Source organism: Natrix helvetica (genome assembly GCF_964273705.1).
Source record: "Natrix helvetica genome assembly, chromosome: 9".
NCBI lineage: Eukaryota > Metazoa > Chordata > Lepidosauria > Squamata > Natricidae > Natrix > Natrix helvetica.
Window position 1 is genome coordinate 17,726,505 of NC_138560.1, and position 26,746 is coordinate 17,753,250.

Sequence of the window (26,746 nt, forward strand, 5' to 3'; positions counted from 1 at the left end):
CCTGCTCTGTTATTAAAACCAGAGGGATCGGGTTAATGAAGTTAAAAGCTAATTCATATAACGTTTGCCTAAGTTTAAAACAACATTAAATGAAATAAAAACAACCTCCACATTAGAGGGACAAATAAACTGGAGGTCCTTTCTATGGAAATGATTTCTAACTCGACTTGAGGTGTTGTCTCTTCAATTCCCAGAATCCCCGGTAAAGAGCACCTAGATGAGTGAAGCTTTGTCAAGGGAGCTCTTTAAGGGGTAACAGTGAATTACAGTGCCAGCTCTATTGTTAAAACCAGAGGGATCTGGTTATTGAAGTTAAAAGCCAATTCATGTAACGGTGGCTTAAATTTAAACCTACATTAAACAAGATAAAAACATAAGTTAAAAGCCAATTCATGTAACGTTTGCTTAAATTTAAAACTATATGAAACAAAATAAAAACACAAGTTAAAAGCCAATTCATGTAACGTTTGCTTAAATTTAAACCTACATTAAACAAGATAAAAACATAAGTTAAAAGCCAATTCATGTAACATTTGCCTAAATTTAAAACAACATTAACCAAAATAAAAACACCCTCCACATTAGAGAGGGACAAATAAACTGGGGGTTACTACAATCTTTTCCATGGAAATGATTTCTAACCCAAGCTGATGTGTTGTCACTTCAATTCCCAGAATCCCCCATAGAGAGCACCTAGATGAATGACATTTTGTCACTGGAGCTCTTTAAGGGGTAACAGTGAATTAAAGTGGCTGCTCCATTGTTAAAACCAGAGGGATCGAAGAGGAAAATCCTTCTTTTCAATTTAAAATGGGGAGGGGAGAACCTATCCCCCTTATCGTCAGTATACATTTTTCAAATAAGAAACCTCAGATGAATGCTTTAAATCCCGATTTGTGCAAAGTGACTTATTCTTCGCTTCCTGAGTTGTGCTGCTTTTGTTTTTCCTACGAGTTTAAAATAACGTGTACCCATTTCTTACTTTATTTTTTTTCCTTTGCCAAGTGAACAGAACGACAGGGGCCCCTCCAGATGTCCCTGTATAGAAAGGCCAATCAGCTTGTATCTGGCACAAAGGGTTTTTAGGCATGAGATGAACACTTAAAAGCTGAGACTGAAAAACAGAAAGAAGGAGAAAATGATGTTTGGGGGAAATCACTTGCCGGAAAGTTGACCAAGATCGTAAATGTCCCAAGTGGTCCTTTAGTACCGGTTGCGAATCATGAACAGTATCTGCAAAATAGATGGTCTTTCACAGTGGAGAATAGAAGAGCAGATCTGAAGTCTTACAACTGGCCGAGGGGAGACAAAAACAAAACAAAACACTGCAGATAGTGGAAGGCAGTTCTCTTTCCATTCTGGAATCCAGAAAAAGAGACTGAAGAAAGAGCTATAGTTTGTGGACCTTCGTTTCTCAGCCAGGTGCCAACACTTCACATTTGCAAAACGCTTGGCAGATAAAACAAAAATTACGGGGACAAAGAGAGGAAACTGGAAGGTGGTTTTGAACAATACTGTGCAGTTGGTCTTAAACAGGGCTTTGGAGGGCTCCCCCAAAACTCCCCAATTTCCTGTAAGCACTGCTTCCATAAGATTTTTTTTTCCTTCGTGTTTACTGGAGCCTGACAGTTCCTTTATCGTCGAGAAAACCTGTTTTTGAAAGCTTTGATAGTCTTTGCCATCATGGGTGCAATTTCTGCAAAACAAGAGGAGAAAAGAGAGAGAGGTTATTGCATATAAGCGGATGCCTTTTATAGACTGTCTGATAGGATTCTACATGATCAAAAACAGCTTTTTGTCTTCAGGAATGCTTCCCATTTTAAAAAGTATGGAGAAGCCCCTGCCTCCCAAAAAGAGCTTTTAGTTGCCTATTTTGCTGTGTTGATCAGTCTTTACTATATCAAAGGTATATCAATATCAATGGACACATTCAAAAATGTTTATGCATGGCACCATGGCACCATGTAAAAATAATTGAATCCCATTCGAGATTAATATGAAGTATTTCTCATGAAAACCCTCAATCTTTTTGCAGGATGGAGGCGTCAGCTCACTTACTCTTCACCTGGGGCTTCCTTGGGTCATAGGACACCGATGAAGTGCTGCCCATGGATGAACCTGAGGGGGCGCTACTGGTACTGGGCCTGTCGTAATCCTGTTCCTCTTCTGCGTGAACGCTACTACTTTTAGTTGCCGTGAAGAATACAGGTTTGATTCTGAGGAAAGAGAAGATGGTAAGCGGTGAAGAATTGACCACTGCAGAGTCAACAAATGTTCTTGCCAAGACAATTTCTGTAGCAAAGCCTGGACTGTAATAGACACAGAAAATGTGTCGCCCACGAGCAACCGGAGTTGCTGGAGATCAATTACTCCCTCTTCATTCAAGCATCATCAGGAATTTGGATCTGGAAAAATAAATTTTACTTTTCTCCCCATTGTTGAGAGCCAGGTTACACTCTCTTAGTGGCCTGCTCATCACCTTTTTAAAAAAGGTTAACAATTCCTTCTCTCAGAGAGAATGATTTAATTACAATCATTAAGAGGGATGACAGATGCTGTATTAAAACACTGCTGGAAGCACATGTGATGCCTATGCTGGGTTCATAGGTATGTAAACTAGCCATAGCATCATCACGCACGATGTTGCGTCTCCTCCCCAAATGGATGCTGACAGGCAGGATAGACACAACTTCCCATATTTTTTTCCCTGCATCTTGTCACTGTTCCCCTAAGAAGAAGATAAAGTCAAAGCCTTCATGGAAAACATACTTAATCTTCTCTGGAGCAGCCGCTCCTCCAGTTCCAAATTTTTCTTGTCTTCTCCTCACTTCCCGCGGTGGCTTGACTGTTGAGTTGACAAATGCCATCTTAGCTACTCTGGCTAAAAGAGGAGAGCAAAACCAAAATTTAAGACAATTTGAATTTCCCACGCATTACTGCAGACACTTTCTGGAGCCAGGCTTTTTAAGACTTATGTACAGACAGCTCTCAACTTACGACCAAAACTGTATTTTGGTCGTGAAATGAATAATTGTTAAGTGAATCTGGCTTCCCCTATTCCAGGGGTGTCCAAACTTGGGAACTTTAAGACTTGTGGACTTCAACTCCCAGAATTCTCCAGCCGGCAATGGAGTCTGGGGAATTCTAGGAGTTGAAGTCCACAAGTCTTAAAGTTCCCAAGTTTGGACACCCCTGCCCTATTCAATTTGCTTGTTGGAAGATGGCTGGAAAGGTCACAAAATGGTCATTAAATTAATGGTTGTAAGTTGAAGGCTACCTGTAATAGCCTGCAGAAGTAGTAATTTTGCATTATTTATCCTGCCCTTGTGCCAAGGCCAGTCAAATTTCAAAGGGAAAACTGCTCCCTTCCCTTTTTTCATGTATGTCGCTAACTTCCCAACTGTCAAATAATTGCAAGGACTTACAAAAGGAAAAAAGAAACCCACAATCCTTTCCGATTAAAAAATGATTTGCTAGCCTTTTTCCCCCCTGCCCCTTCTTATCTCCATGCCAGCTCAATCGCTCAGTCCAGCTGTCTACCTTTGGGTTTATTGGCGTGAGCTGAACGGATGTTTTGCGTTAGCATCAGAAGTCGCTGCTCTCGAGCATCATGCAGCCGCAGGTACATTTCCCTCCAGCTCTCAAACTCATCTGGCTTCTCCTTCTTGAAGTCACGCTGGCAATGATTGTGCCACAACTGATCTGTGTCTTCAGTTAAAACCTGGAGGCCAAGAGCAAAGGAAGATTGAGCCTAGAGTTGGAGTATCTCCAAAATCTTTATGAACCAAGATCTAGTTGTCTGAGACGCAAATGTGCTTACTAGAAGATATACTTGCAGGTTTCAAAACAAGCCCAGGGAAATATTGCAAAACCCCAAGTTGTAAAATCAAATCCAGTCACATGAATGCCTCACAACTTACAACTAAAATTCTGGTCCCAACTGCAGGTTTAAGTTGTGAACTTAACATCTTTTCCTTTGGGGTTATTCGCTGGAGAGAAATGAAATTACTTTTGTCAACAGAGACAACTTTGGAAAATTCTGTCCTCTCTGCTATTTGGGCTGGTGAAAGTAAGCAATGCCAAGGCTTACGTAATGGCCTTCGGGGTGCACAGAGCCTCTTTGCTCTTTTAAAGAGATTTCTTAAATCCCCGCCTCTTAGTCCTTTTGCTGCCATTCATCCTCGTGGGGTTTGAGAAAATTAAGGGGTGGAGGTGCTTCCATCTCTAAAGTCTCTTTGTCTTGCTTCTTCTTTATTTGTTCCTTGGAGGAATACTTAAGGAGAACAGCAGCTGGTGACAAATACGTGGCAACTTCACCAAGATCCAGTTGAATTCCCTCTGCCAAATATGCTTGGGTAATTAAGGGCAGGTTTCTGAGCTATTTATTACTATACCCTTAATGGGAGAGGCTGCCACCGATTGTCCATTAGTTTCACTAGCTAATAGCCAAGTCCCAGAATTCATTGGGGGGAAGGTGTTACAATGCAATCCCAGTATCTTCATCACTCCCCCCAATCTCAAATGCCAATTTGACGGTACTGGTATTGTGTAGCGTGTAAAATTTCTGCCAAGGACCTCCGAGACAACCATTCACCTTGCAGAGCAGGTCAAAATTAGTTGACTTGTACAGCCATGTTTCTCAACCTGGCAGCTTTCAGGTGTATGGACTTCAACCACCCCCCTGGAGATAGTTGGGGAGCTGTGGGAGTTGAAGTCCGCATATCTTAAAGTTGCCAAGGTTGAGAAATATCGCTCTACAGAAACAAAGAGTTTCTCAAAAACTTTGCTTTTCCACAAAGCTTTCATTTCCTAAGGCTGAGGATCTTCTCTATTATCTAATCACAGTGCTATCATTTTACTAACTCTTAAGATATCATTGTCAGAGGTTGTATTATTATATAATGAACTTTATTTTTATTATATTTAATTGATATCCTTCAATTAGCTTTTTCCTGCATACATTGTGCTCTTGCATATTTATGTCATCTGAATAAAAACAGAGGTTTTTTTTCCTGTAAATACAGCATTCCCTATACCTGATTTTATACCAGCTGTTTTTTGAGTTACATCCAGATAGAAACCACACCCCATTCCCTCTTATCTGGTAACACTCACGTGATTGCACTCCTCGATGCGATACAACTGCTCTGGGGTACAGCGTTCCAAAACAGGCTCAAGTACAGAATATGGGACACCGCCCACTTCGTAGATGGCTAGGAGAAAAAAGCAGACAGATCTTTTTTTCATTTTCAGGGCATATTTTCCAAACGGGAGACAGGTATTTGGTTTTATATGCATAGCAAGGCATGGGAGCATCTTCTGAAATCCAGGAGCATAAAATCAGCTACGTATGGATAGAAGGACCAGAATGTTTTCTACGTCGCACAAAGGAACCATAGTCATGCAAAATATAAAACCTAGATGTTGTCCAAATCAAGTTTCCCCAACCAACTAGAAAGAAAGGCAAGGAACAACAGAATGGCTGATTGCTTTAGGACAAACAAAACTAAGTAAGCCGCACCACTGTCAGTTTATCCCATTTGCTTAACCATGAACTATTCTTTCATGGATCATTTCATGCCAATCCCAGCTCCACCCCAAATCAGAAATTAACATGATTGTAAGAGAATAGGAGCTTTGAAAGAGAACTGGTCAGCTGGATGGAGGAGCAATGAATTAAGCAGTCCTCTAATGGAAATGTTTGTGTGACAGTTATGCAAGCAGTTCTCATCTTCCGGCCACAATTGGGATCAAAATTTCCACAGCTAATGAAGTTAGCCTAGTGAGTTATGCCTGGTTTTAAGACCTTTTTGGCCAGGGTTGCTAAGTGAATCATGCAATCCTTAAGCAAATCCAGCTCCCTCCCCCCCCCCCCCCCCGACTTTGCTTCCTGGGAAGATTGCAAATGGCAATTGCGTGTCCCCAGGATGCTGCAACTGTTATGAATACATGCTAGTTGCTAAGTGCCCAAATTCTGATCGCCCAGCAAGGAGATGCTGTTGACGGTTGTTAAGTGTCAGTACCAGCTGTAAGTCCCTTTTTTTCAACTCCAATCAGTCCTTAACCAGATGGTTGTAAGTCAAGGACTCCCTGTATTCAATATTACAGGGAGTTGGGCTGCCATACAAGTAAATAAGTAACTATCCCGATCCAGTTCACTGTCAAACACCTTCCTTATATACATTGCCAAGCCAAGCCTAGGGTTACATCCCTAACACCCTTCACAGGCCGACAACCTATCGGACTCACAGTCAATATTATTGCTGAGCACCCGGATGCATTGCTCATGAAGAGTCATCATCTTTGGCAGATAGGCAGTCTTGGAGCCCGAGTACACCTGCATCTTGGAATTCAGCCGACGTCCTGTGAAACCGGCTTCATCCTCTTCAGTTGGGGAGGAAATGGCTGCAAGGTCGGGGCAAAAGACTCATTAGAGATCAGGGTATCCAGCACAGAGGTCACAGAAGACCCAAAACGTACTCCAACCCCACCAGATGATTTTGGAAAAATTCACAGTGGTTGCACTGGTTTACAGCTACCGGACCCGTTTACATACATGCACGCCTGTTTGTGAAGGCCTATCCATTATTTATTTATTTGTTGAATTTATTTGCCTCCTATCTCACCGTGGGGCTACTGTGGGTGGCTTGTGTGGAAAATCACTGCTTCCAACTCGGGAGACTAAACCCAAATTGCAGATGGAGAATGTAGGCTATCTTGTGCTTTCAAAAGATGATTTATTCGTGCTTTTAATGTGAGGCAGATGATTCCTCACTGCACAAAGGAAACCTTCATGATCAAGCAGCTAAGATGCAATGTGCTGGGAAGCAAAGCCACAATCACATTCCTTGTCATATTACCTACTAAGACTGTATTGCTATTATTCTTCTCTTCCTTCCTACTACCTATCTTTTCTCACTTTTGCTTGTATCTTTCAATTTATATTGTTTTATGTGTTTCCTAGTATAATTTGATTGCTTATTAGTAACCTATGGCTATCACTAAGTGTTGTATCTTATGATTCTTGATGTATTCTATTTTATTTTTCTTTATGTACACAGAGAGCTTATGCACCAAAGACAAATTCCTTGTGTGTCCAATCACACTTGGCCAATAAAGAATTCTATTCTGTTCTGTTCTATTCTAATTCCTACCCCTATTCCTATTCCATTCATTCTTTCCTAATTTTTTCCTAATTCTATTATTTCTTTCCTAATTTCATTCTTCTATTCTTTCTATTTTCTTTTCTTTCCTTCTCGGGAAGCATCAGAGAAATGATCAAGAACCATTGAGCTGCTCAACTATTTCCCTTGAATCCAAATTGGCATCTATTGTCATTATATTTATACAGTGGTCTTCCTCCTCTTTCACAGGAGGAAGGAGGCCTAGGCAAGTGAATAAAAGACAAAGAAAAATTCAGAACTTCTACATGATTTTTTTTCCTGTATCACCCAACTTGTCCTCAACCACAACTTTTAGAAATAGTAAATGAAAAGAAGATTCCGCTCCAACTTTACCTTTCCTCTTTGGTTGGACAAATGGGATTGTGTCAAGTGAGGGAAGAGGGCGATAATTTGCCTGGATTGGAGGCAGTGGAATGTCAGGAAGCATCGGCAGCACATCAATGAGGATCTGGAGGGGAGGAAGCTCGTGTTTGGTTAAGACAGCTTTGCAAAAGTCTGTATTTGCTGCGTTTAGGGGGGAAAAAACATCCTTGGAACCAAACAGACTCATGACAAAACTGTTCACTCAACATTTTGAACAGGCTGTACTTCAACGGAGGTAAACTCAAACCTGTTGAGTATTCTGTCATTAGGAACGATGGGGAGTTCAAAGAACAACCCTCTCTTATCTTCTACTTTTTTCAGTGCTAAGTGCTGTCTACCTACCAACCTATAGGACGGGGATGGCAAACCTTTTTTGGTTGCCATGCCACAAGCGGGGGGGAGCACAAGGGGGGGGTCGTGCGCTGGCGTGCCACACCCATAATGTTATACGCCTTCAGGAGGCTTCCCTGAAACTCCAGAGGTTGAAAATCGGCCCTATGGACAAACCAGAAGTCACCATTCCCAAACTTCCAGGTTCCCCGTAGGTCTGTTTTTTGCCCTCCGGAGGGCAAAATCTGGCCCTACGAGCAAACCGGAAGTGACTTCCGGTTTGTCCATAGGGCCATTTTTCGACCTCCTGAGCCTTCAGGGAAGCCCCCTAAAGGCTCCGGCGGGTGAAAAATGGTCCTACAAGCAAACCAGAAGTCCGCTCCTGAACTTCCGGTTTGCCTGTAGGGCCATTTTTTTTGCACTTTGGAAGCTTCAGGGAAGCCTCTGGAGGGCGAAAAACGGCCTCAAAAGAAGGCCAAAGTCAGCTGGGCAATGCCTCCCGTGCCCTAACAAATGTTTGGCGTGCTACCTGTGGCCAGCTCAACGTCACTCCTGTCGGAAGCACCTGGGTGGCCCTAGTACTCTGCCAGCAAAAATAGGCTCCCGAGCTCCATTCGTGGCCCTCTGGAGCTCCATTTTCACTGGCAGAGGATTGCCGGAGGCTGTGGTAGCCAAAAACGGAACTCAGGAGCCCGTTTTTGCTGGCAGAGGCACCGTAAGCCAGTCCATCACTGTTTCCAGAGTGGCACCGTGTGCCAGATTGAAGTACCCTGTGGGCTGGATCTGTCCCCCGGGCCTTGAGTTTGACACCCCAGGTCTTGGGAGTAATGTTAAAACATTATTTTAAATATATTCCATTACAAACAATGGAAATGATGTAGCTAAATATTTCTTTGGCAGGTAATATCATAGTGGCAGAGGGAAAATCCCACTCACTTGCACTTATGTTACCTAATTGGGTAATGAAATATCTGCAAGCAAACAACCGAGCATGGTGAGCACCAAGGACTCTCTTCATTTGAACTGGGGAGAAAACTGCACTGACCCCAAGCTAACTTACTTAGCAAGTTTTTGGAAAGGACCGAATTCCATGTTTTATTCCTGTGTAAGTTAATAGATAAGCCCATTCCACTGCATAATATACCATTTATGATGTTCTGGTCAGAACTAGTTATTAATGGGCCCAAACCCTTAGAAGCACAAGCTGCCTTTGAAGCCTGCAGAACCTTTGTCTGGCATTCACTTCCGTGTGTTAAAATATCCTGGGTGCATACAAGCCCTGATTTCCTCAACCAATATTGCTGAAGGAACCATCATTTGCTGAGTTTAGAGGTCAGGCCTAATGATAAGCGATGACTTACAAATCACAATGGCTCGGTGCACATAACAACACTGTTCTGACCTAGGCTTCCTCCAAAAAGCACGAAGCAGAGTCCTGGTCCCATCAAAACCCCTTTTATTAAACAAATGTGAATTCCTCTCATTCACATTCAGCAAAGGCCTGGCAAACAGTCTTTCAAAGGAATATTTGTCTATGGACCTTATCTATCCTGCAAAGCTGCCATGTCAATATTTTCCAAATGAGGTGCTGTACAAGGAAAGATGGAGCAGACACTCCTGAAACGAATCTAACGACCGAACGAACAAATTGTTTCCTGAAAAAGCCCCCTCCCCTTTCGTTCCTCTTTTATTTCCTATGGGAGGGGCCAATCATCTTCCACCTGTGACTTTACTCCCAAGTCTACCCTGATTTCTGACTTGTTCTTTTCTTCTGGACGTTCTGGGCATGCGCCCACTGGGAACAGGCTCCAGCTGTTCCTCTGCCTCACTGCTGTCTAGCTCCGTAGGCATCTGATCACTGCCAGACGGCCCTGGCCCCATCTCTGCCTCCAACGCCAAGCACTCGTCAGAGCCTTCCCCAGCCTCCAGGACTGGCCCGTGCTCCTCCCCAACCTCCTTACTGTCCGACTCTGCTGCCAGTTCTGCTGGCGCGCCACAACACACATCCCCAAATAAGCCACATTGTAACTGTGCCGTGTGAACCGCAATGCTAAAAAAATCCCTTCGGTTTGCCTTCAACACCAATTTGGCCGAGAAAAGGTAACAGTGAGCCAACGATTCCCCCCATGAGAACCCTTACTTTTTTTGCTTTAGGTGCAGAGGCCTCCACGGGTTTCTTCTCACTCGGTGGCTTGGGAGCTTTCCGGCTGGCGTCCGAGCTCTTGGCACTTGACTTGGAGCCATTCTGCTTGCTGCTGTGTCCTTTCTCTGGGGCTGGAGCAGTCGTCGGCTTGGCCAGCTTCCTTTTCTTCTTCTGAGGCAGGTCGTAACTCAGATAGGACTCAAAGGACATGGTGGGCTGCTCGTACTCGTCCTCCACCTCTCCCTCTCTGGGAGGGGAGGACCCTGCAGGCCTCTTGTGTGATTCGAAGACTTTGGGTTTGCCCTCCGAGGTTTTAAAGCTGCTGGAACTCTTCTTCTCCTTGTTCTTATGAGGAAAGTCTCCCTCGGGTTTTGGTTTCTCCTGATCGCCACAGACGGTTTCCAGGCTAAATTTGATCTTCTCTGCTTTGGCCTTTTCCAAGTCATGAGTTTTTTGTTTCTTCCTATGTTCATTCAAGCTATCGTCCAAGTCAAAGTGAGCTTTCTGTCGCTTGATGCCACTGCTGCTGCTGCTGCCGCCGCCATCTTTTTTCTTCTCTCGCTTGAGGCTGTCTGGGGCCTTCAGCTTCTCCTTGCTGCTGCCTGGTAAGGAAGCTTCGTGGAAAGAAGAAGAAGAAGAAGCCTTTGGCAGCCTCTCTGAACTGAACCCGGGGCCCTTCTCTTCGCCCTTGGCTTCTGGCCGCTGCCTCTCTTTGTGAGAAGATTTAGGCTCTTTGCTCCGACTTGTACTGGGTTTCTCTTGAGAGTCACTGAAATGCCTATGATGAGTCACTTCCAGTCGGTCCTGAAACGGGGGGCTTTTAATCCCCTTTCGAGAAAAGGATTTTTGTTCCTTCTCTTGCTCTTCCGCGTGGCAGAGGTCCATATAGAGTTCCTGAGGACTTTCGCTGAGCTCAGATGAGACGGCGTGGCCATAGTCAGAGCACTCCTGGTCAGAGGACCCTCTCCTCCATGACCTGTCCTGTGGGATGCCGTAGCTGACATCATGATGGGATTTTTCTGGCTCTGAACACCTCTTGGCCTTTTTAGTTCCACAATCCAACTGGGATGACTGGCTGCAAGAAGGCTGGTATGTCTCTGAGTAGCCCTCTTTGGGCAACAGATCGCGGTGTCGTTTCCTAGAAAGGTTTCGGTCGTGTTCGGTAGGTTCAAGATGATGCCTTAAAAGAAAAAAGGAAAAACAGAGAAAGAATTGGATTATTGATTCTGATCAAAGATTACTGAAAACCTAGGCCAGGGGTGTCCAAACTTGGCAACTTTAAGACTTGTGGATTTCAACTCCCAGAATTCCCCATTCAGCTCTGCTGAAAACCTAGGCCAGGGGTGTCCAAACTTGGCAACTTTAAGACTTGTGGACTTCAACTCCCAGAATTCCCCAGCCAGTGGCGTTGAAGTCCACAAGTCTTAAAGTTGCCAAGTTTGGACACCCCTGGCCTAGGTTTTCAGCAGAGCTGAATGGGGAATTCTGGGAGTTGAAGTCCACAAGTCTTAAAGTTGCCAAGTTTGGACACCCCTGGCCTAGGTTTTCAGCAGAGCTGGCTGGGGAATTCTGGGAGTTGAAGTCCACAAGTCTTAAAGTTGCCAAGTTTGGACACCCCTGACCTAGGCTAAAGCTATGATTGCTTAGCCCCATCTTCTTCTTAACAACGAAACAGAATGCAGCCAAGCTCTACCTTTCTAGGCTAGAATTTAGAATAGGATAGAACCGGAAGGGACCTTGGAGGTCTTCTAGTCCAACCCCCTGCTCAAGCAGGAGACCCGATACCATTTCAGACAAGTGGCTGTCCAATCTCTTCTTAAAAATCTGCAGTGATGAATTACACACAACTTCTGAAGGCAAAGCTGTTTCACTTGTTAATTGTTCTCGCTGCTAGGAAGTTTCTCCTTAATTCCGGGTTGCTTCTCTCCTTCATTAGTTTCCACTCATTGTTTCTTGTCTTACTTTCTGGTGCTTTGGAAAATAAGCTGACCCCCCCCCCTCTTTTTTGTGGCAGCCCTCAAATACTTAAATACTGCTTTCATGTCACCCCTGATCCTTATTTTCTCTAGACTAGCCATACCCAGTTCTATGTTATCTATAAAGCTTGCACATTGTCCCCCCTTTTACATTATTTTTGCCAAACTATCTTGATCTTTCATTGTTTATGTTCTCTCTGGCTATTAACATTTGGCACATTCTATCAGGCAGTGGAGCTGTATCAGGAAACAGAGCTTCAAATTGTTTTTGAGGGCAGATGAACTCTACAAGGGGATTGTCTGTTAAGAAAGATATATTATAAAAGCCCAACTCACCGCTCGGTTTCCTGTGAAACTGGCACCAGCTTCTTCCATCTTGCTACCAAGTTCTTGGCAAAGTCTCCAACCTGTTCATGTTTTCGTAAACTGTTCACACTCTTTCCGACTCCAGTCTCCTGCGAAAAGGATGTAGGAAAACAGCTTTGACAATGACAGCTAGTTAACAGCTGAGTTCATACAACATGCTAAGCCTAAAACAAATAACCAATTATTGCTGAATGCAAGGTATGAACCCAACCAGGGGTGGGTTCCTGCCAGTTCTAACCTCTTCTATAGAAGAGGTTCCACAAATCTACAGCGCCGTTTAGAACCGGTTCCAGCTCCCTCCCCCCGCCCATCCGCACATCATCAAGATGAAGAGCCAGAGGAGGAATTCTGGGAGTTGAAGTCCACAAGTCTTAAAGCTGTCAAGTTTGAACACCCCTGGGTTTTTTTTCTAAAGGGTTAGGGGTGCAAGGGTCTTGTAACTTGACAGCTTTAAGACTTGCACGCTTCAGTGCCAGAGTTTCTGAGCCAACATTTTGATTGCTAAGCAAGAGCGTTGTTAAGTGAGTTTCACCACATTTTACAAGTTGGCCACGCCCACCTGGTCACATAGCTGGCAAGCCACTCCCACCCGGTCACATGGCCGGCAACCCACTCCCACAAAGCAGGCCACACCTACAGAAGAGGTTCTAAATTTTTTTGAAACCCACCACTGAACCCAACCCAACTGTGACTTATTCAAAGCACAGTGATGGCTTAGCAGGATATACGTGGAGCAATAAAATATTTTTCTTTATATATTTTGCAGGGTTTGAGCCTTCCCATTTGTAATTCGGATCAAGCCATCACAACAGGACAGATTTAGCCCCATCCTGGCTTAGATGGTTAGGGCAGGGTGTGTGTGTGAGACAGGGAGGGAGGGAGGGAGAATTATGTTTTCTTGTTATTGGGTTTTACTGCTGTTGTGAGACACCATGCCATCAAAACTTTTAAATAAATAAATAATCAACCAATCAATCTTCAGTGAGGTTGCCCTCTTTCAATGCAGATTTCCAACTTCTTACTTCACAGAACCTCCATCCTGGGCAGCAATACTTGGAATCTCCAACAGGACTAAGTTTCCAAGCGCAAGACATGGTACTACAAAATAACTTACCTGAAGAATGTCAATTGTGATTGGCAGTTCAGAAAGTCTCTTCAAACTCTTCATCAGCTGCAGAGGGGAACAGAAAAGGGTTGAGAACTCAGCTCTGTAGTGGAGAGCTTTTTTTTCCACAGTAGTCAAGAAGTTCAAAAAACAAACCCACAGAGCTGCTAAGATGCCACAGAAGGAACTGACCTAATATTTTGCAGACAAATGAAGCAGGTCAAAAATCTTATCGTTGCAGCAATCCCACCCAAACAAAGATTGTAGACTTGCCCAGAGGGCTCTAGAGCTGCTTGTCCCAAATATGCTTGGAGACTACCACTCCCCCCCCCCCCCCGCAATCAAAAGTAAGAGAAAATCCAGTTGGATTAGAGGTAGGTTTCTCCCAGGGAGAATATTTCTGGATACCTGCAATAGTTTGAAGAGTTTGGGAAAGGCTCCCCGTATATCAGCCTCATCTACCTTCTTCCCATGATAGCTAAGCCTTGGTGTAACAATGCTGATCAACAGAAATGTTCAACAATCAGGGGGTGGGGGGGAAACCCACTCTCATCTTTCATCATGGTAGGGAATTTCATAAAAGCAGCCAATAGCTTAACAAATGGAATGCAACATCCATCAAACGGCGGCCTTCCAAATTGTAATACATTTTCTTTTAAAGGCAGCCTTCCCCAACCTGGAGCCATCCAGCTGCTGGAGAGGACCACTTCTAGTGTCCTCAACCAACATGACCAACAGTTGGGAGTCCCAACTGTAAAAACTCTGGACAATGACAACTGGGTATCAAAAGTGGTTTTTATTATTGAAAAGGCGACTGGAGTGATTTTTTTTTTAAGAAAAAGGAAGAGGCTTCACTTTCTATTCTAGAATCTTGATCAGTTGCACTGGATGGTGTGGGAGATGGAATGACAGTTATTGGCAGTTGAGGGACAGTTGACTGTCCTTCTATCTCCCATACCATCCAATACAACTGATCAAGATTCCAGGATAGGAAGCAAAACATCTTATTTTAAAAAAACCCAGCCCAGTTGCCTTTTCAAAAATAAAAACCACTTTTGATACTATTATGACCTGGATGACTGAGAATTGTCATAGACTTATGACAACTGGGGTTAAAGGTGGCTTACATCCACACAGAAGCATTTGTGATCTCTAAAATTAGTACTCTTGGTATTCTGGTACCTTTATTCTTCTAAAAAATTTAACATCTAATCCCAAACAGAGCTGAATATGCTTTCTTCCATTCCAACAGCTTTTTCAATTCTGAACTATTTTTTTACATGTTCCATCTGACCATTCACCAATAATTTGCGAAATTTTAAGAGCCAATGTTTCTAAAATTTGCTTCTACGTAACAATTTCCATCATTTGTCCTAAACTCAGAATCAAGGTTTATTTTACTGTACTCTGGTATTTGGGTTATCAGGATACCAAGCTCCCTGGTGTTTTGAGTTGCCTGCCTGTTGAACTCAAGTCATTCTCTCTCAGCCCAGCCCACCTAACAAAGTTGTTGTTGTGAAGAAATTAGGAGGAGGATGGAATATTAGGTATGCCGACTGCCTTGAGTTATTTATAAAAATAATCAAGGTGGGATAAAATTAAATAAATGTAAAACAAAAGGTGGCAGAACAAAAATCAGACAGAAAAGAGGATTTCTGGAGAGCACAAGAGCGCCATCTAGTGATCATAGACTACTAGACCCACTGAATTCCATAGAGGGTACATAAAGGTGTAGATGAGGTGGGGATAGAATTAGAGGTGGGGGGCAAATCTTTCTGAATTGCTTTGATTACATTGTCTGGCACATGCATGCAGCCCAATGTGCTTTATCCCTGCAGGTTCTTCCATCAGAAAAATTATGAATCAAGAGGGGTTACAGTTGCAAAATAAGATTTCTCCTTCCTCTTTTCTACAACACAGATGAAAGTGGATGGTAGAGATGTGCTGTACAAAATCAGGACAAGCAGGGATTATTGAAGGCCACAATAAAATTTGCACACAGAATTTGGAAACTCTTCCTGGGTAAATTACGGGAGAAAATTTAGAAACCAGCCAGGGGAAAAACTTTTCACAATTCTTCAGAAATAGAGAGGGACACAAGGGAGCCCTTTAACCAACTGGCATAGTTAACCACAGCAACAAGTTTGCCAAGTATCTGCCCTTACTCCCAAAGCCAGGAAAACGAAGAGAAAACTGTCTCTTCTCTACATTCCAATACATTACAGATTATCCCCAATATCTCCAAAAATCATACTACATTTATGATAAATTCTCCCAATGGAGTAAAAAAAAAAACTGCATTCATCTCAATAATGGGCAAGAAGTTCACTTCACACTTTAAGCAAAAGCTGAGATTTTCCACAGTAAATAAGCCTTTCTCCCAAATACACATAGCAAATGATGTGAAAGCATACTTGTGGACAGGCACTAATGAAAAGGCAAAAATAGCAGACAAGCTGTACTTTTCCTTTCTTTCATAATTGATTTTTGTCCTGCAATAAATAGCAGCCAAGTACTAACAACATTTTTCAAAGGATATGTTCCTAAGTGACCCCCTCAAATTTGCACTTTAAAGTGATTCAAAACATGTCCAAAGTATTTTTAAGTACACTTCTCCATAGTTCTTAACTCCCAGACGCCAGAAGGAATGGACCATTTAAATTTGTGTTTTTCAAGTGAAGAGGTAAACTCAGATTGCTCCTGACAAAACACAAAATGTTCAAGCCACCATTTCCATGAAATGCTTTTAGAAGTAACATCTCTTTGCTGGATGACTTAAAATGCAAGAAAATGATCTAGAATTAGTTCTGCCCAGGGCTTAGTCTATCACTCCCCTCCCTTCTTTTCTGTCCTCACATTAGGTCCTTTCAATGTAAAAACAACTATAAACTATCCAGTGGGTTCTGATCTGCAAGGTGGAGGGGAAATCCATTGAACCAAAAGAGGGGGGGGGACTCCAGTCCTTCATCCTTTCAATTGTTTTTCAAAGAGCCTCTCTCAGTATCAGCTTCTCACATCTTTAGGACACAAAGGAAATCACTTAGCAGAGTTACTTTTTTGCAGATTTCTAACTTCTGATTGTTTTCTTTATGGGTTGTTAGCATAATTAAAAATATTCAGGATTGCAAGAGAGATTTCTTTCAGCAGTTATCTATGTAAAGTTGATGCAAACAGCAGGGATCCTGCACTAGAGTTAATGCTTTCTTAAAGAACACCAGAAGTGATTCATTGCCAGCATCTTCTTCCTTGAATGTTTGGAATTAAAAGGTGGGCAACCTGCACAACCCCCTTCCCAGTTCTACACAAGATTCCTCTTCTGGCCACAGTGTTGTGGTGGCACTTTTTTGAGACTCACACATTTGTACAAGCCTTTGGCGAGTACTATACAGCCCACTTGATGATAATGACTACAATACTGTTTTTACATTTATTTTTATTAAAAACACACAGAGCAATAAGACACCCCAAGAGCCTTTTTATTGGCTAAACCCTCACCCCCACCCCTCTAGGGACAGGACAAGCCCTCTGGAATCCGCGACCCCCACCCATCCCACAATCTTGCCTAGTCCATGGAACAACCGACAACCCATACAACCAGCCCCAGAAATCCATGTCCGTTGATGGGGGGATCAACGGACATGGATTTCTCCGGCGTTCAAAGTTCAGCCGTTAAACGGCTGTTCTCTCCCCCCCCCCCCCGTTTCTCCCATTGACCATCCATACACGTCCACACATATAAATATATGGCTCGTAGGATGGCCGTTCAATAGATATATATATCTCTGTGTGTGTGTCTGTGATTTGTTACACCTCCCCAGCACAAGTCTCGCCATCCTTAGACTTAAGAGTAACTTTGCTGCCACTTTGAATGTACGCTGATCGGCATACATTTAAATGAAATTTCGTGGCGTTCAGCTCTCAAAGAGTCTCCACCTCCAATATATATCATATATCCTCAATACGGGGGTGGGGGAGGGAGTAGGGAGAGGAAGGGTTTCTTTTAATCGGCCTGAAAAACTCGCAGGGCTTCGTTTGCCCAGTAACGGCCGAGGGGGGGCGCCCCACTTGCACCTTGGCTCGCCCCCCTTTTCTTTTGCTCCCCCCCAAAACACAGTCCCCTTTGCCTTCCCCCCCACCCCACCCGCTGCGCAATTCAGCCTCGACCCCCCAGCTAGCGCCCCTCTTTCACTGGGGCACCCCTCGTTTCTCCCACCTCTCGCCGTGGCCCTCCTAAAGGGACCCCGCTGCCCCCCACCTCGCGGGGTCCTCCCTCCTGCCGCCATTCGGCCACCCCACAACCACTCTCCGCCCAATTCGCCTTTCCCTTTAGGGTCCCCCCTTTTTTTTGTTTTTACCTTCTTCGGTTCCGAAGCGCTAGTGAGCCGAGACTGCAGCTTTCGGACATCTTCTAGCACCGACTCCGCCATTTTTACTCCTGGCGAGGTCTCTTGCTCGGCGGAAGTGGCCGTTGCTTCAACGGCTTCCCAGGAGAACTCTGGGCTTTCCTTCTTCCGAACTCCTGGGGGTTCTCGAATCCCGTTTCGTGGCCCCATGTTTATTCCGGGCAAAAAAAGGAAGGGGCGGGGAAAGGGGGCGGGGCTGAAAAAGAGACCAATCGGCCGTTCCCCTTCGCCAGCCGGTGCCGCCATTTCGCAAGCTGGCAAAGGCTTCGCAGCCGAGAAGGCAGGGAAGAAGGAAAAACGCCATCGCGGGTCAGGGCAAACGGTTAAGAAACAGCTGTTAAACGGACGGATGAGAACGTCTCCATCTTAAATGAGGGCAAGAACCTTCCTGCTGTGGCCTAGCGGCCATTTTGAAAATTGGCAAGAACGTTGCCTGCCACGGTTGGCTCGTTCCTGTCCAAAAAGCACTTCTGCTTTTTCACCGATTTTTCACTATTTATCGCCGAAAGAGTTCAAACAAGGTCTTCATTACCAATGTGAGGCTTTTTTGGCTTTTATGGAGGCCATCATCCATCTGGGTTGGCTCATCATGTTGGAGAAATCTGGTTAAGAACATAAGCATGACCACAGATTAACTGACATTCACACAAAATGCTTTATATCACATATACTCCTTCCCAGAAGCAGGAATCCAGTTTACAAAGTTTAAAACAACCATTTACCACCTCTTCTTAAGGCACATTTACAAATTAGAGAATTTGAAGCAGCATTTCTCAGTCTCTGCAACTTTTATATGGACTACAACTCCCAAAATTCCCCAACCAACCATGCTGGCTGGGGGATTTGGGGAATTGAAGTCCATGTATCTTAAAAGTTATCAAGATTGAGACTCGCCTTAAAAGAGCAGCTTACAAATGTCCATGCAGAACTGGATTTCATGCAATATACCAAGCAAGAGTTCGTTGAATAAAGTACTCCTGGCTCAATTTACATAGCACGACCACACATAAGCCCTGATTTTCAACCCCAATCGCAGGTTTTCTAGACTGTGCTAGAGACCAGCAATTATGATTTGTGCGCTTTTAATCTCCAAATCAAAACGCAATACACTGCAGGCTCAGACTAAATTCATACTTTGCATCCAGGTCAGCTGTGGGTTATATTATTACCCTGTTTCCCCCCAAATAAGCCCTCCCCGAAAATACTGCAACACAGCAGCAGCCATGAGGTAACTACGCTCGCCGCCTCCTGCACCTCAAAAATAATAAGACCACCCCGAAAATAACGGCAAGCGCTTATTTCGGGGGTCAAAAGAAAATAAGACCTTGTTTTATTTTCGGGGAAACACCGTATGTTTTAACGAACAAGCCACAATTGGCTGGTTTGTATGCATTACATGAGCTAGGCCAGGATGTCACAAGATCCTTTTGCCCACTGTTGTCTCACATAACCCACAAAATGGATGCTGAGAAGATTATGGAATCCATTTCTGAGGGGTAGTGTGCATTTATTGGATTCTGGTCATATCTGCTGGTTTTTGTATATAAATCCATTCTTAGGGGCATCTCTGGAAGAGTCCTAAAATCACTCGGGGTCGAGAGGCACCCCTGAAGAATTGAAAACACCTTGTAGAGGCTCTCCGAAAATACATGCCATGAGATGGGGCAGAATATCCATTCACAGTATATAGCAGCCCTGGCTGAGACTGAGTGCCTTTGTCCCTTCCTAGAGAAACAGTTAGGGAGGCTAAATGGAAAATATGGGGAGGGGATCCAGTAAATTGAGAACAGGGCAAAGATGGCGGATGGGCCCCAAGCTCAAATGCCACGTTTGTACTCCACAAAGCACCCAGACAAAAATAAAATAAAATTTAAAAAACAACCACCCAATCTTTGGATTTTAACTCCCTGTTCAGAGAAACATTTGTGCAAAATAGTCTCCTAGCAAGCACACACAGGCACACACAAGCTTGGCATTTAAGAGAGAGAAAATAGTGCAGACGAGCTATTCTTCTCAGACTGGTGTGAGGCAAAGTTAATTTGGGGTGTTCACTGCTGCCTTGATCCAAAACAACGGGGCTCTTCGAGAGTTGGAGGCCAGTTCTGGGGAATAAGAGATCTCCTAGGTCGGGGGTGTCAAACCCAAGGCCCACAGGGCCGCCCTGGAAATGGTGAAGGACCAGCCCATGCTGCTTCTGCCGGAGAAAATGGGCTCCCGAGCTCCGTTTTCGGCTACCATGGCCTCCTGCAACCCTCTGCCAGTGAAAATGGAGCTCAGGAGGGCCGCATGCGTTTTCACTGGCAGAGAGTTGCAGGAGGCCATGGCAGCCGAAAACGGAGTCGGGAGCCTGTTTTCGCTGGCAGAACGCATGGGCCACCACAGGCACCCCGACAGAAGTGGCATCGAGCTGGTCACGCCATCCCACCCCCTGAGATCAAACACAACCCCGATGCGGCCCTCAATGAAATCGAGTTTGACACCCCCCCCCCCCCGTTCTAGATGAATGTTTTCATGGTCTCTTGTCAGGCTGGGTGAAGAGAGAAGACAGTAATCGTCCATAAAAAACCAATAAAGTCATGACTTCCAATGCAGGAAATGCAGGTAGTCCTCAATTTAGAAAGGTTCATTTAGTGACGGTTCGAAGTTACAATGGCACTAAAAAAAAAGTGGCCATTTTTCACACCACCGTTACCGCATCCCCACAGTCATGTGATCAAAACTGAAACGCTCGGCAACCTACATATTTATGATGGCTGCCATGTCCTTTTGTGACAATCTGACAAGTCAAGTCGATGGAGAAGAAGTCAGATTCACTTAAAGACCATGCTACTAACTTAACACCTGCAGGGATTCACTCCACTGTGGCAAGAAAGGTCGTAAAAGGGGGTCAACATTCATTGAACCACTGTTTTGCTTAGCAGCGGAAATGTTGGGCTCCGTTGTGGTCGTATGTTTGAGGACTATCTGTACGCTGAAGGAGATTGTTAAGAAGTTGTGAGAGTTAATAAACCACTCTGCTCTACCTGGTTTTTTCCACTGAACTCTATGTAGTTTTTCCCCCTCTGCATAAGGAATCTGGAAAGAAAATTTCACTTAAAAAAAAAAAAAAAAACACTCCCTACACAGCCTAAAACTGACAGTACAAAGCAGCTTCCAGATTCTGCCACTTTGCTTTGTTGCCGCTATAGGACAAAGGCACTAAATCTTTACAACTAGCATACATGCACATCAATTGTGCTCCCCATTTTTTAGGTCAACAGCATTATGCAAAGCACAAAGAAATTAAAGTCATTTGATACAATACATAAGATGTACAGGAACCCACAGACGTTAACTTCTGTTGTCCACAACGACTGTGATTGATCCAATGCGCTTTTATATAAGATGTTTAGTAATACAAAGGTGGTGTAAAACTGGTTCCCAGCTTTTGTTGCATCTATGCCGCATGCAGTTTTCCTTGCTAATGGTTAAGGATAGTTCTGGACAATTAGCACTTGTCCAATAGGACGGATCTTGTGTGTTTTGCTTCATGCGCGCTCAGACACTACAGTATTTGGGGCAAGTTGGGATCTCTGATTGAGAGCCTATTCTGTAAATCCCAGAATAATTTCAGAGATACATATACTATACTGATTCACTTAGAATACCTTACGACGGCTCTTTAAAGTTACTCATAATCCTGCAGATGAAGTCAAAAACTGAGAAAGTCCTAGCTAAATGGAGTTGATGGGACTCTCTCGCTCAAAAAAAAGAGATGTTGAAAGAACAAAAACTTTGTGCCAGTACATTGACATTCATGCATTTATATGGAGCTGTGTTTCTCAACCTCAACAACTTAAAGATGGGTAGACGTCAACTCCCAGAATTCCTCAGTCAGCATAGCCAGCTGGGAAATTCTGGGAGTTGAAGTCCATCCATCTTAAGAAGTTGTGGGAGCTTCATCCCTGGAAGCTTTCCCAGAAGCAACTAGACTGCCATGTGTCAGAAATCATGTAGGGCCTCCTGCTTTGAGCTGGGGAGGGTTGGACTAGATGACCTACAAGGTCCCTTCCAACTCTGTTATTCCGTTATCTTCAAGTTGCTGAGGTTGAGCAACTCTGTTGACTCTTTTAAGCAAAAAAGAGAGGTTTGGGATAAACACTAGATGACCTCAGGTCTCCTGGAGAGCAGATGCTGGAAATGAGAAGGGAAGCAGTTCCTTCTGCAAAGTTTATCCTCCTTCCCCTTCCATTGGTCAGTCCAGCCTAGAGCAGATCAAAGCCATCTGGGTTCTGGAAAGCTGAAGGGGACGCTTGGCCCCCTCTCTTTCCAGCCCTATCAGGCATCTCCCTGCGTCACAAACATCCAGCCAGGGGAACAGGCGATATGAGAAGGATGGTCAGCTGGCCAGGCCAAATTGGGAAAAAGGGGGGAGGGGCAGGAGCATTGCCACATTTCAGGGCTTTTGCTGGAGCCAGGGGGTCATCCAGCGCGTGGAGCAGACGGGCATCGGGTCCTTTCCCTCTGCTGGGCCATCCCCCACTTCCAGGTAAGTTCAAAGACAGTGGAGGTTCTGAGCCCAGTTGGTGAATTAGCCCAGATGCTCTTTTTTTCCATATTCTTTTTTTGCTGGGTGTCGGGAGGGGGTTTCCAAGTCTCTTGAGCTGTTACTGAGCAGGTAACAGAAGTCATTCTGTGGAGGAGTTCTCCGTTGTGAAGGTCTAAAAAGAGAAAAGGAGATGTCAAAACTTAAAATGTCATGGCTGAAACCCCAGACTTTTCTCTGCATGGTGTGTGTGTGTGTGTGTGTCTGTCTGTCTGTCTGTCTGTCTGTCTGTCTATCTATCTATCTATCTCTATTCATCTATCTCTATCTATTCATCTATCCTATCTATCTATCTCTCTATCTCTCTATCTATCTATCTCTCTATCTATCTATCTATCATCTATCTATCTATCTATCATCTATCTATCTGTCTATCTATCTATCTTGTCTGTTTGTCTATCTATCTATCTTGTCTGTCTGTCTGTCTGTCTGTCTGTCTGTCTGTCTGTCTGTCTATCTATCTTATTCATCTATCTATTCATCTATCTATCTATCTATCATCTATCTATCTATACATACATACATACAAACATACACACACACATATTGGCTGAATTCACACGCTGTGCTCTTCACACATTATACTCGCCATATTATACTCACCTGTGCCTAAATGACGGCCTATTGAAAAAGCTACACTGGCTGGTTTCACACACACACACCCATATATTATAGATTTATGAATATAGACTATAGAAAAGTCTTTTAAAAGTCCCTGAATATTTTTCACAATAGAGACACAAGACACCTCTCCAGAGACAATATATATATTTGGCAAATGGGGTGGTGAAAGTGTGGTGCTTATCCACAAGCGGGTAGAGGGGAATGAAAATCTAGAAATTGACTCATTAGGGGTTAATTAATGGTCAATCACCCCAGTCTTGAAAATGGCCAGGCTGCTTACAACATATCCTGGATTACGATATCCAGATCTTGGCCTGATCTAACTTCATCCCTTGTGAAGCTAAAGTATCACTTAGCAGTTCGTGGTATCTCATGACTCAAATCACTATGCCACGAAAGGGGGGGGGGGTGTTGATCTTGAGTCTGCACTTTAAAAGTTTAGCTTGTGGATTTGACCAAAAAGATTGTCCCTTCCAAAAAAAACCCTTTATAAAACTGTTTAATCTAATTTGAGAAATTAAATTTTGTTAATTAAAAAAAAGAGTGAAGAACAAAGAGAGATACCCTACCTAAGAGTGAAGAATTTAGCAAGATATTAATCTACAATGTGAGCATAAAAAGCAGCTAATTCCATGTAATGTAGAATTCTTAAATACTGCTCGGATAGTTCTGGAGCACAGAATAAACGTGAGGCTCCCCCTAGTTATAGGTAGCCCTCGAGTTGTGACCTCAATGAAACCCAAAATTTATGTTGCTAAGTGAAACATTTGTTAAGTGAGTTTGCCCCATTTTGCGACTTTTCATGCCACCGTTGTTTAAGAGAATCATTGCCGTTGTTAAGTTAGTCATACGGTTGTTATAATAATAATAAATATTTAAATGAATCAGGATTCCCCATTGACTTTGCTCGTCAGGTCGCAAAAGGGGATCACATGATCCCTGAGACATTACAATGGTCATACATAGGAACTAGTTGCCAAGCATCCAAATTTGATCACATGACCATGGGGATGCTGCAAAGGTTGTAAGTGTGAAAAATGGCCATAAGTCACCTTTTTCAGTGCTCTTATAACTTTGAATGGTCACTAAATGAACCATTGGTATGCAGTTCATTTCAGCCCCAATGTGTATTTCTGTTACATATCTTGTATCAATTCAATACAAGGAAGAATCTTCTTCAAAAGTTATGGAGTGTAATCTACCACCTAATTCAGTGTTCATTACCAAACCAAGATTGTTAATTCAGGAGCTCATACATATTTCAGCCTTGTTATGAGAATACAACCTACCTTTCTCCGGTGTTTTGTTGGTGGAACACAGAGTGTGTGTTAGTTGGGCATGACTTACACTAAGCATCTTTTTCACCAGGAATTGCTGTGGCTGAATTCACACGCTGTGCTCTTCACACATTATACTCACCATATTATACTCACTTGTGCTTAAATGACGGCCTGTTGAAAAAGCTACACTGGCTGGTTTCACCCATAACTCTAAACCAAAATCAAATGAATGTCAGCTTAGTGAAGAGCCAATACCGAGCGAAAAATGCTTGTTTAAAATGGACATGTTTCTCCATGGTCCAGGGGAGACGGGTCACCATTGAAGCCTTCCTAAAGTTACTGGTAAATTGCCATTTTTAAACAAGATGCAATGGTAATAAATATTACGCTTATAAAAATAATTGTCGTAACACACACTGAATTACATCAGATTTAGTTTTTGCTCTGGTCTTGTAATCATGCTGGGATCAAGCCCAAAATAGACTTTCAGGAGCCCATGAAGGTATTTAGCAGCTCTCCCCACCACAATCCCTTCGCAGAGTTTCCAATGCCTACCAAATAATGTTATAATAAAACCAGATCAAAGAAGCAGAAAGTTCACATTTTCCTAAGAAAGGCAGTTGTGCATACACACACAGGCTCTGTATTATATTTACCATGTTCTGAAGACTTAAATGTTACAAGAGTTTGTTCAGTCTACTCCTAAGGTATGCTGATGATACACATCACCTAGGTATTACATATAAAATTATACATAGTAATGTTTTACCTGTAAATGATTTTTTTCTGTTTTAATCACAATAATATGTGTGCGAAAAACTGCTTCAGACTCAATGTAAATCATTCTAAACTTGACTGTAAAAAAATATGATTTCTGTAAGTGAGTTGTCAAAGTCTGGAATGCCCTACCTGATTCAGTTGTCTCAGCTACAAATTTTCAGTTTCAGTCACAAATTTACTTCCATGGACCTTACTTCATACTTAAGACATCAGTAGAGGGGGCGTGTATAAGTATACTACTGTGCCTATCATCCCTGTCATTGTATTTTTATTCTTATTCTTGTTCTCATTTTTGATAAATTTCAATAAATTAAATAAAGTAAATAAATCTGCTATATGCCTTCATGGGCTCTTGGAAACCTAATGTAGGTTAGATTCCAGCATGCTTGCAAGATCAAAGCTAAAACTAAATCTAATTCACAGTGCTACAATTATTTTTGTAAGCTTAATATTACCATTGTTTAAAAATTGTAATTTAGCAATTTTATCTTTATCTCTGAGGAAACACTTTTGACTTCTTTGTGTTTGTGTTCACACAAAATAAATTTCGACAGCATAAATAGATAAGGCCACTTAAACCCAACCACAAGTTTTCAGTTGATATGCCTTATCCATCATTATCCAATTTTCTATATTTACATAATATTGAACTATTCACTAAGTAGGTTCACCAATCCCTTTAGCCAACATTAAAACCAACTTTAGCACAGAATGCAAATGCAACCATTGTATCTTGGTATGTTGTATAACCATCCTGGTCCATTACATTATACCAGGTTTCTTTTGGCATTATGCAAATTGAGCCATCAAGGTTTGCTAATTATGGATTATGGTCCCCTGTATATTACAGTGTATTTTTCAGGTCATACTATTAGGTAGAACTACTGTTAAGTAATGTGTTATATACAAGGGAGGAAAAATAAGAGTGTCGCAGTGCATTTACCCCACTGACTTACCCAGAGTTCATTAAACCATGGTTTACTCAAGCCTGTGTTTGTACCCCTTCATTCAAAACTAATTTGGCTTGCTGGTGGTTCAGTTTATCAACTTAAAAACTACCAAATGCTATACAACTACGTTGTACAAAACCAATCAACCATTAACTCATTTCAAAAGGAAAAAGCAGCATTATCTAAAGGGTGGGGGGGATTGTTTTAGGTAGGAGAGAAACCAGAACATGAAAAGAACAGAAAGGCTCACAAAACCCATTTCAGATGGTGGTGGGTGAGATACTAAGCAGCTCTTACCAAACCCTCATACGAACTAGCAGTCTTCCACTGCTCCCAAATGTCATCTGAGCCTGTTGAAATGCCTGCTAAATACTACTCCAGCCACATGGTCTGAACAAATGGCTTCTGGCAATTAGAATTGAAACCCAGGTGTAGCCATCCAACAGTCTTCAAGGGCAGCCCAACTAAACCCTACTTCAGTAGCCCAATCTGGGTTTCATCAAAGGAGTGTGTTTTGTCTTTGGAAGATCAGAGTCAAGACTGGCACCCTTCACAATACCTGGGACCAAAACACCTTCCCAGCCATGGGTGCAGTCTATCCTAGTAGCAGAGGGAAGCTCCATTGTGCATAGCTGGGGGGGAGTGATAAATATTAAC

The 26,746-nt window shown here is 43.1% G+C and overlaps 1 protein-coding gene across 4 annotated transcripts; it reads right to left on the minus strand.

Moving 5' to 3' along the window:
* Positions 1-966: 966 nt before the first annotated feature.
* Positions 967-26,701, minus strand: ELOA (elongin A). Of its 4 annotated transcripts, none has more exons than XM_081961579.1 (13): positions 26,649-26,701; positions 22,020-22,570; positions 17,823-18,472; positions 13,477-13,533; positions 12,333-12,451; positions 10,018-11,200; positions 7,518-7,632; positions 6,250-6,405; positions 5,116-5,213; positions 3,541-3,721; positions 2,770-2,881; positions 2,059-2,216; positions 967-1,696 (listed from the first exon to the last, which is right to left on the minus strand). In XM_081961579.1, the coding sequence occupies exons 3-13, from the start codon at positions 18,114-18,116 to the stop codon at positions 1,635-1,637; spliced, it is 2,535 nt and encodes an 844-aa protein (XP_081817705.1). In that variant the 5' UTR covers positions 18,117-18,472; positions 22,020-22,570; positions 26,649-26,701; the 3' UTR covers positions 967-1,634. The 4 variants fall into 4 exon arrangements, with proteins under 4 accessions (XP_081817705.1, XP_081817704.1, XP_081817707.1 ...); XM_081961578.1 differs by lacking the exon at positions 26,649-26,701 and adding an exon at positions 26,387-26,633; XM_081961581.1 differs by lacking the exon at positions 22,020-22,570 and having other exon boundaries at positions 26,649-26,696.
* Between the last annotated feature and the right edge of the window lie 45 nt (positions 26,702-26,746).

Excerpts from the sequence above, each read along its gene's own strand:
- ELOA (XM_081961579.1), bottom strand. The coding sequence starts at position 18,116 with ATGGCGGCACCGGCTGGCGAAGGGGAACGGCCGATTGGTCTCTTTTTC. Across the intron at positions 6,406-7,517 it reads TGTCCAACCAAAGAGGAAAG|CCATTTCCTCCCCAACTGAA; the intron begins GTAAAGTTGGAG and ends CCGACCTTGCAG. Across the intron at positions 5,214-6,249 it reads GCTCAGCAATAATATTGACT|CCATCTACGAAGTGGGCGGT; the intron begins GTGAGTCCGATA and ends TTTTTCTCCTAG.